General features: G+C 45.5%; 1 protein-coding gene across 1 annotated transcript; it reads left to right on the top strand.

Moving 5' to 3' along the window:
- The first annotated feature begins 6,459 nt into the window (after window positions 1-6,459).
- Window positions 6,460-9,306, top strand: LOC137895328 (CD209 antigen-like). Its single transcript, XM_068740809.1, has 6 exons — window positions 6,460-6,532; window positions 6,686-6,784; window positions 6,878-7,522; window positions 7,618-7,760; window positions 8,848-8,957; window positions 9,171-9,306. Exons 1-6 carry the CDS (start codon window positions 6,460-6,462, stop codon window positions 9,304-9,306), a joined length of 1,206 nt encoding a protein of 401 aa, XP_068596910.1.
- Window positions 9,307-10,546: the final 1,240 nt, after the last annotated feature.

Here is a 10,546-nt window from a genome sequence, read left to right on the forward strand (position 1 = left end):
GATTCCTCCGGTCCGGGACGAGGTTCGGGTTTCAGTTACTGGATGGTGATGAAATATCCAGTTTATTTGTGTGAACATACCGAGGGATGTGGAATGCTTTACTTGCGCTACGTGTTTTAACAGTGACCGTAAATTAGGTTTCAACAATGCGCGGCTTGCGGCGCCGCCGGCGTACACGATCCCGTTTTATCACTGGTGCATTCCTGGAGATAGATGTCCTCTCTGTAAAGCGGCATTGGGTTTCACGCTGCTAACACAAAGGCGACGGCGCCTCCTCCATCACGTGCGCGGCTCCTGCGGTATCTTTGTGATGGGGGGGGGGGGATCGTTCCGCACTCAGCATTTATCTCAGATTTCATCTGTTGTTGTTTCTCCTCCAACGCCACCAGGAGCAGCAGCAGCAGCAGGTCCGTGATTTCCTCCTGCTTCTTTTGTCCCCGTTGTGTCTCCGAAGCATGACCTGCTGCCTAGAATGTTCACTTTGTGCGTCCTTTTATGTCCCAACATAAAGAAGCACGTCTTATTTTTCAGTGGAGAAAACGAAAGCCGTCTGTGACGTACCTGGAAGCGCTGCAGCATCGCTGTCTTCATCTTCCTCCCTTCAGCGGAAGTGAGGGTACAGTCGGGGAAGTCACCCCCCCCACAGCCGTCCTCTTTCCTCACCGGTCTTTGATGGAGGCGTTTGGGCGGCGGGCCAGCCGTGGTTGAAGCCCCCTCAGCTCCTCTGAGGTAGCTGTCAGCGCTCTAATCTCTTTATTCTAATGTCTCATTAAAGGCCAGGCTTTCGCGCTGTTTACACAGAAACACCGTCGGATGCTTGGGAACGGAGGGGCTCGTTGACGGGCGGGAGCTTTGTGCCTGATCCCGCCCCCTCGGGGGTTCGTGGGCCGTGCGGTGAGCCAGGTCACCTGCATGAGCCATCATCTCCCCTGGGGGGGGGGGGGGGGGGGGGCTGTGAACCGAAAGAGGGAACGTTTGACAGAATGAAAAGTAAGGACTTCTTCTTCGGTGCTCCTTCCCGGAAAGTGATTCTGACTCAAGACGGAAGGAAACGTGATGAGTCAGGGGATAAATGTGGTCGATAAAATCTGCTGTCCTTTTCAGTAAATACGGAGAAGTCCAGTAGAGGGGGGGGGGGGGGGGGTCCGACCCAGCTGCCAGAGGCGAGCGGTAAACGAAGCCGTGTGGTCCCGGAGACCTGGAGAGAGGGCGTGTCTGATGCCAGCAGAGCGAATCAGACGCTCAGCTGCAGAGCGGAGAACACCTGGAGGTCGAGGAGCGCAGAAAGTGCCCCCCCCCCCATCGCTGCTTCGGGCTTTTAGGAGCTGGAATCAAACGCCGGGTCCTGAAGCCCGGAGGCAAAGGCAGCCGAGTTCATTCATCTCACAGGGCGCCCCCCCCCCCCCCCCCGGTTCCACAAGAACACTTTCATTTGTCCAGGTTCTGAGAGGTTCTTTGACTTTTTCTGCAGGCACAAATCTCATCCTCACTGAGTTTATAAATAGAGTTAGTTATCGACTCCTGGATGCTCCTATCGACTCCTGGATCTTCCTATCGACTCCTGGATGTTTCCATCGACTCCTGGATCTTCCTATCGGCTCCTGGATGTTTCCATCGACTCCTGGATCTTCCTATCGGCTCCTGGATGCTCCTATCGGCTCCACGATGCTCCTATCAACTCCACGATGCTCCTATCGACTCCTGGATCTTCCTATCGACTCCTGGATGCTCCTATCGGCTCCACAATGTTCCTATCGACTCCTGGATGCTCCTATCGACACCTGGATGCTCCTATCGACACCTGGATGCTCATTGTGTAACAGAAACCGAAGCGACAGGTCTTCGACGGGTTTGATGAAGAGGAATTGTCTCCTGACAGCAAGAGTGCAGATTCAGAAGCCGTAAGACGTGCCAGCTTCTCCTGCTTCATGAAACGGGGCCGTCGTCTGGAGCTGCCGACATCCGAGCTAAATCGGTCGCATGATCCGTCTGCCGCACAACGACGGAACCAGCTACTTCAAAGCTAAAGGAGTGTGGTCCGCGTGAGTCATCGCTCTTTCATGTTTATTTGGTCCCACCCATCTTGTGTGATCCATACTTCAGCACTTTGAAAACCAGAACTCGCCGTTGATGCGGTCGCCTCGACCCGCTGCAACCCGTGCAGCTTCATCTCTCCCTGGGTGAAGCCAACAGCAGGAACTCTGGCGAACAACATCCCTTTCCTTCCTCGCCCAACCTTGGGTTTCGGCCCTTTGTTTTGGCTGCTGCGGAGCAGATTCTATCTGCAAGGAGGCGCGTCGGCATCTGCCGGGTCTGGAGCCATGCGCCTCTGAAACGGAGCGTGGCGTGGTCGTAGCCAACACCGAGCGATAACACGAAGACGCGCTGCATCACCAGCATCTTGATAAGCTCCTCCCCCAAATAAACCAGCAAACGCACTTTTATGTTCTAGCAGGAAGCGCCGCCGAAAACAAACGGTCGACCGAAACGATACACGACGGCCCCCCCGCTCCGATGTGGAGATCGAGAGTTCCTTCCACGGATCACCGGAGCATCTGCTGCGGCGTCTGGCTTTCTAATCAATAAAGACTTCCTCTCACTCGCTGCTGATGAGGAATGAAAGCAATAAGGTGTGAAATCATCCATCCAGATGGTCCAAACAACATCTGTGCTCCTCCTCCTCCCAGCTTCATCATCGTCCTAAATGTACTTAGGATTTCTGTGCTAGCTGCTCTTTGTTTTTCTGCATTCTAGTTTGGAGAAAACATTTGGGGGCGGAGCCAAATAAGGGTGCAAATCTGGTTATTTTTTTGTCTTTAACATTGTGAGAACCTTGAGAGCAGATCCTCTGGTGTGTTTTTTTGGAATGAGAGTTTGGGTTTAATTTACTTAAAAGGGAACATTCTGGTTTTTATATTCTTTATAGACTTTGTTTTGCTTTTTCTGCTCTGAATCCATAACTTTGTTGAAAACTTTGTTTGATGACAATAATGATACAGCTCTCGATATAAAACAAGCCAATAAATCTCTCCAGCTGATTGAAGAAGCTCTGAAAAATGATGACGGCGCTGAATCAACAGACTGATTGCGAAGCTTAAGAGCAGATTATATTTACCTTGTATCAGCAGAGCAGATCAATCCAACGCGCTGCCTTTGTGCTCATTTAAAATCCTCGCAGGGGAGGCGGGGCATCGGCGCACGCACGGCTTCCAACACCTTAATAACACCTCAGAAACGCAACGAAAGAAAGGCGAGAGTTCTCGCAACCATCGACAACGTCTGCGGCGGAGACGGCTGTCGGAGGTTCGTACCTCACAGGCACAGAAGTTTACAGGAGAATTTGTTATTTCCATATTTCCAGGGTTCCTGTTTGCAGGTCCTTAAATCATTTATCCAAACAGATAAAAAAAAAAAAAAGCACAAAAGAACAGAGCTGAAAACATTTGTGTCAAAAAAGAAAATTGTACAAATATTGCTCATCGATAAATAGTGTGAGACGTCAGTGAGATCTGCATGCGGCCCTTTTTCCTGTAATTCACTCTCTGCCAATGATTGAACCCGACGGCTAATTAAACATCCGACAGGAAGCGGACAAAACTCGACATTCTCCTCCACGCGGGATCTGCCTGCTGCTAATCCACATCAACAGTCCAGGTTCATACAGTGAAGTGAGCGCAGGTTTAATCGTGGAAAAGAAAGACTGAACATTGGATTCCTTGTTTATTCTACCTGAAGATTCATTTTTTCTTTCGCTTGCTTTTATGTCCTATTTTTAGATTCTACTATATACCTGAGGTTTTAATTTCTCCTTACGCTTGCCTTTTAGAGCCTCGTCTTTCTGCTCGGGATAATCGGCAGGCAGAGTTCAGCGCATAATCCCCCTGGATGAATGTAAAGCAGGGCCTCCGAGTTCACAGGAGAACGACACCTCCTCCGGAACCTCCTTGGGGATGCAAGCGGTCTCATCTCATGACTAACTAAACAGAGGCGGCGCCTCACTAGGGAGGGCGGCATCGGAGCTCGTCGCCTGTCAAGTCGGGAGCTAAAGAAACGGGTTTGTCTTGAAATGTGACCCGTCACATGTGGCTGAATTCAACGCCCCACCCCACCCCGGCCCGGCCCATCCTCTCCTGGGACTGTCTTTCCCACTGGGAAACCTTGAAGCCTACGGAGTCCAGATGAGATGGAGTCGGGTGTGACGACGACTCGTTATAGGCAGGCCCTTAACGCGTTTGTTCAAAGCTCAGCAGCTCCATCTTTGCAAATTAACTTTGGTGACAACGGAGTAACAAAGATATTCCTGACACCGCCATGTGGCCAATTATCATTCTCCGGTGCTCAGAGCGTCATTCCATCTTTCCGAGGCACAATCCACATCCCTTTACCGCCTCTCCCCTCAGGACGATCCAGATGTTTCCACCAAAAGGTTTCATCTTCCGTCTGCTGCCACCGACAACACACAGACTCTACACGCTACGTGCAAACGTGAACCTATGCTAATTGAAAATGCATCAAATAAACGCTGTTTGATTGGCAAAGTCTCCTTCTGTTCTTAATCTCAATGAAAGTCATTGAATTACTTAAAAGCTTGTTTATTTGAAACCAACGTCAGGGCGTTTCCTATCTCTCCTATCCTCTGTTTGGCCTCAAAAGCATCAAATGCTACACAAATAAAGATTCGGCACAACCTCAGCTAACTGCGTCTCACTCAATAAACGCTTCTTTGCATTAATATAGAGGATATTCGCACATAAAACAAAAAGAATGCGCCTCATTCATTTTGTCAATCTGTATTCATGCATCATTTATTTTAGTCTCATCCTGTAAAACTGCTTCGTCTTGCTAACAAGCTAACGGCGGAGGTTCTTGAAGACTAATGCTGCAATGAAACTAAACTAAACTAAGTTTCTATGGAAATAAAACCACCCAGGAATGATTGGACCTCCTCTCTGCTTCACTTTCCACCCAGAACCGCTGCATTAAAGATGCTACGTATGCTAAGATGCATGCTAAGCTGCATGCTAAACCTTCAATAATCGCTAACAACAAAAAATATGCTAACTCAGGTAAATTGTATTTCAGGGCTGTGTTATCGGATTCTATTATACTCCACAGTTACAGTAAATTGTAAAAAGAAATGGTGCACATTATTACACTATTATTTATTGATCGTATGGATATTAAATGAAAGAAGTGAAGAAGTGGCAAGTGGAAACCATCTCATTCATCAATTCATTGATGAAAAAAAACTTTTTCTGTTCTTTGATTTTATGATTATATTTTAATATTTTTTATACATTTAATTTTACCGTTTTTGTTTTGTCTTTATTTTATTTCCCACTGAGAACACTTGGTTCTCCTGTCGTATCAGCTTTTTCAAATATTCTGACATTAGATAAAATACAATTATAATATTTTAGGTGTTTAGGAAACAGATAAAATAAATAATAAAAAATAATACTGATTTGTGTTATATAAAAATGTGAAAAAATTATAATTATGTCAAAGACATCTTAAAAGTGCATAAAAATGCTCAGGATTGCTTTTAATTTGACTAAACCACATCCATTTCAAATGTTAAAAGATTTTATAAACATGATTATATTTAATGCACATTACCTACTCTTGAATCTTTACCTTATCCACAACACATTTAAGCGCAGTTTAAAAAACATTTAAGCCATTTTTCCTCCTTTAAAACGGACTGATTGTGTCACATGACCGGCCGCACTGTCCTCCGTTTAACCGCCGCGTGAAGTCGATGTGTGGGAAAAGGGAAGAGAAACCACAGAGGATGAGAGTCCGCAGCCTGGAATGGAACCACTTCCAGTTTGTCCCTTTCAAAAGTTCTGACCGAAAATTACCTGCAACCTAAACGGAACATGTGTTCTTTTTCACATCGATGGGAGTTCAGATAAAGTCAAACATTTGATGACAGTAACAGAAGCAGCATCCTGTTTCCTGAGCAATAAATAACGCTGCATTGACGGCACATTCATTTTCAGGGCTATTAAATCTCAGTGTGAAGCAGGTTTGCTTTTTCACCCAGGTCCCAGGTAAGCACATATTTACAGATTATTTCCAATTTAAACCTGCAGATTCAACAAAGACCAGATTTACCGTCGCTCCAGTTGTGTTTTAAGAGATGCATTGATCATCGCTGCTGCAGAATCAAATGATCCCATTAAAAGTTAAGCGCGTGGATTAACTCATTTTATGGATTCTGACACACTGTTTTCAAATAATGCAAATGCTCCTTTGTGTTGGCAGCAAACACTGAATTAATTGGGAAGGATTTTAAATAAAGCGTAGCATCTTATTGGGCTCCGTATTTATAGAATATAGATCATGGAATTACAAATAATTACTAGGAGCCTTGTTTTACATAAAATTAGGGGTTTTCTTTGTAATCGTGGCTTTATATCCACTTCACAGGGAAGAAGTGAGACGATCATCAGAATGGATGTGATGGAAATCGAAGATGACATTTATTTAAATAAGAGTCTCACAATGGAAGGCCTCATTACTAAAGGTACAGCATCAACACCTGAAGAGGCTTAGGTTTGAAAGAAAGAAAGACTTAATGATTACCTATAATCACCTCACCAGTGAGCTGGAGGGCTAAGAATGCTATCATAATCAATACAGGTATAAATAATGTTAAGCTGCTCCTTTTCTTTAGCAGATTTTCAGAGGAAAAAGCCTTCCTCTAGATGTTGGACTGTAAGTCTCGGCTTGCTGTGTTCTGTCCTGTTGGCTGGTAACATCGGACAGATCATTTACTGTAAGCGTTTTCACGACGAAAATTACAAATATCTTGAGTGTTTGAGAACTCAGAAGGAAAAAAAGTGAGTAATGAAAAGATTTCATCTTCCAGATGAGAGAATCATCCATGGCTCATCGGCAGAACCGACGGAGGGCAGCTCGGTTCCTCGGTTCCATCGCCTGCAGAGCGACTACGAAGCTTTAACTGCAGAGAGGAAACGCTGCGAGGCCAGGCAGAGCAACACGACGGGAGAAAACGAGCGGCTGCAGCAGCGCACGGATTTCCTGACGACCGAAAGGGATCGACTCAAGACCGGCTTCGACAAAATGAAAAACGAGCGGGACCAGATGCAAGCGAGCTACAACACCTCGAAACAAGAGCGCGCTCAATTACAGGCGAGCTGCAGTGACGCGCGGAGGACGGTGAAGGACCTACAGAGCGACTACGACAACGCGACGGCGAGTAAAGAACGGCTGCAGAGCAAATGCAATCACCTGCAAAGAGAGATGCACAAACAGCGTAGACATTTTCAAGAGCTGCAGAGGAATCACTCCTCCCTGAAGAGCGGCGCAGCCCGGTTGGAAGGAAGCTGCAACACGCTGAGCAACAGAATAAACCGTCTTCAGTCCAGTTACAACTCACTGAGGGGCGACCAAGAGCAGCTACAAACCCGTTACGATGGTCTGCAGGCCCGTTACACCGGCCTGGTAACGGACGAGGACCAGCTGCTGAAGATGATCGACACCATCAGGCGAAGTGAGGCGCTTCTCGTCGCTTGGCGTGCGTTTATAAACCGGGGATTCTGTATTCTAGTATTTTTATTTTATATTTTTTGTCTTCACTTTGCACAGGTCGGCTCTGTCAAACAGGCTGGATCAAGTTCAACGCCGGATGTTATTTTGTTTCCACGGAGAAGAAGAACTGGACGCTAAGCAGACAAGACTGCGTCGCCAACGGAGCGGATCTGATCGTGGTCAACAGCCGAGACGAACAGGTTCATTTATGTCCCCATTACACCTCTGTGAAGCAGAAGGGTGAGGGTCAATCAAGGTGAAGCAGCCCCGCCTTTAACAAGCTCTTTAAATGGGGAGGGGCGGGGTTTATTCATACAGTCACTTCCTCTTAATTTCACTGGAGAACTATAGAAAAACACTCAAAGAGCACAATCCTCCCCCAAGCAGCTCACTGCCCTCCTAACTGGATCTACACCGTCCACATGGTGATCTGGATCAGCACCAGGAGGTTCTAGATTGTTCTTGGTATCTTTATACACCAACCATCAAAAGTCAACGTGAACCAGAGTTGATTTTTACTCATTTTTGAATCCATAAATGGTTTTAATGTTAAAATGTAATATTTGTTCCTGACCTCATTCTGGATCAGAACCAGAAGACATGTTTCATGATGGTTCATATCGGACCCCTTTATGACTCTGACTTCTGGTGAGTGAATTAAATGCAGATTTTACAAGAAAAAGCCTCCATTATAAGTAAATCGGAAAATCCAGATATTTTTCGGATCCAGACAGGTATCCAGATCGCTCTCATGGGATCTAAGTTAGACCAAGACCCATCTTCAGATTTTTTTTCATCAAGATCCATCCAGCAGTTTTTCCGTAATCCTGCTAAACGCAATGTGTACCTGCATTTTCACAAAAATCGCGACAGTATCCGCAATCCGGATCCTATCCAGATGAAATTCCGTTGTGAGATAGAGATCCCCACCCTAAATGACTGTGTCAAATTCCATAAATATCTGTCAATAAGCAACCGAGATATTGAGGAACAAATTTTGAAGCTCCATTGACTGCAATATTAATGACAATTTCAAATGGATACAGAATCCAGGATCTCGAATGGATCATCACCAAATTTTAATCACCAGGTTCTGGTAACAATCCCAACATTGCCTAGAAATTTCATACAGATCCGTCCGTAAGGTTTTGAGTTACGTTGCCAACAGACAGACAAACCGAAGCCGGATTAAATAACCTCCACCGTGGTGGAGGTAAAAATCAGCTGCAGTTCCCCTAGAGGGGGCTCTGACAACATTTGTGTCTTCTTTGTGTGTGACGTTCACAGGCGTTCATCAACAGGTTGGTGAACTCGAGCCAGAACGCCTGGATCGGCCTGACCGACATGATTGATGAGGGGCACTGGATTTGGGTGGATGGGAACCCGGTCACCACAACGTAAGGATGTTTGAAGAAGTACCTCACAGTATCTCACAAAACAAAACCTTAAATGCATCTGAGATTTCAGCCGACTCCATCATCTGATGCGATGATCTGATAGCAGGCAGGGGTGAAGTTTAGAATCACAACGGCACGACCACGTCTGTGAAAATGAGCGTGAACCAGAGCAGAGGAGGAAAACGTTACCGTCTCCGCCATCTCTTCCGTCAGGTACTGGCAGGCCGGGCAGCCCAACAGCTACGGCGGGAAGCAGGACTGTGGAGAACTGGTGCCTGCGTCATCGGGAGACGGAGAATGGAACGACGACGGATGCTTTGCGCCGCAGATTTGGATCTGTGAAAAATAAGATCCTTTTGATGGTGAAGTAGAATAGTTTGATGAAGTACTGAGAGACAGATCCCAATTTAGGATCTCATCTTTATTCATCGACTGCTCAAGGGTCCCTTAACCCGAATTACATCCAACATGTAACAAAGAGGGACTAAAGGGATGATCGAGAGCCACTCCCTCTTATATTCAGCTATTCATCCGGCTATTAGATTAATTTTAAAGCAGAGCTTTCTCTTTAATTCTTTAGTGGAGCTAATCTGTGTGTGTTATAAGGGAATATTAGTGTCCTATATTCAAAGCAATCTTTGTGATTAACAGGTAGAAATAAATGTTTACCATAATGTAATATATGCTACAAAGCACATGCACCATTAATTCATTCTTTTATTTACTGTATATATTTTGTTTCGTTTCATTTTAAGGATAATAAAATCCCTGTGAGAAGTGCCGGAAAAATATTCAGAATACATCCAAAAACGTATTCAAGTTTTTAGACTCAGAAATCAGTGAATGGGCGAGGACGGTGTGTGGAGCCGGATTTAAGACATTTGGGTGTGGCGATGGCTGCAGCCGGTCATCAGGGAGTCATCTCAACCGTTAATTAGACAAATGCATTTTCATTCCTGCAAAGAGATGAGTCAAATCCAAACCATCTGGGGCCGGGGTGGTGAGATGGAGGTTGCCCCGGGACGTAGGCGGGCCGTGACTAAAAATAAAAAGATCAAGGAACCTCCACCAGACATGCTGGTCTGGTAAGAATCACAGAGTTTGCAAGCAGCTGGAAGGGTGACGGATGTCCGTTAGGATGATGACTTTGTTTTCCACAGCTCGCAGCTACATGGGGGGAAAACTGGGGGTAAACCTTCAACAGGAGGAAAACCATGATGATGGAAAGAATATATATTTACTTTCAACATATAAATAATTCATAAGCCAGTCATAAACTCAAACTGATCCATCCGAACTCTCTTCCCCCTGATCTGTCCATTAGTAGAGATGAAAACCGATGAGCAAAGCAAGAGTGAAGTTCAGAGTAGAAATCTATATGGCTATACATTTGTAAAAATATTATTACAGTAATACATCGACATACAAGTATAATTTGTTCCAAGACCAATCTCGTAACTCAAACCTCTTGTATCTCAAATATAGACAAATGGGAATTTGTCTATACTAGCAAACGAACATCAACTAAACACAATTTCTTTTCCAGAATGAATGGATAAACAAACATTAGTTAAAAATTGTCTTCTTTG

The sequence above is a fragment of the Brachionichthys hirsutus genome, chromosome 6, assembly GCF_040956055.1.
Source record: "Brachionichthys hirsutus isolate HB-005 chromosome 6, CSIRO-AGI_Bhir_v1, whole genome shotgun sequence".
Classification (NCBI taxonomy): Eukaryota; Metazoa; Chordata; class Actinopteri; order Lophiiformes; family Brachionichthyidae; genus Brachionichthys; species Brachionichthys hirsutus.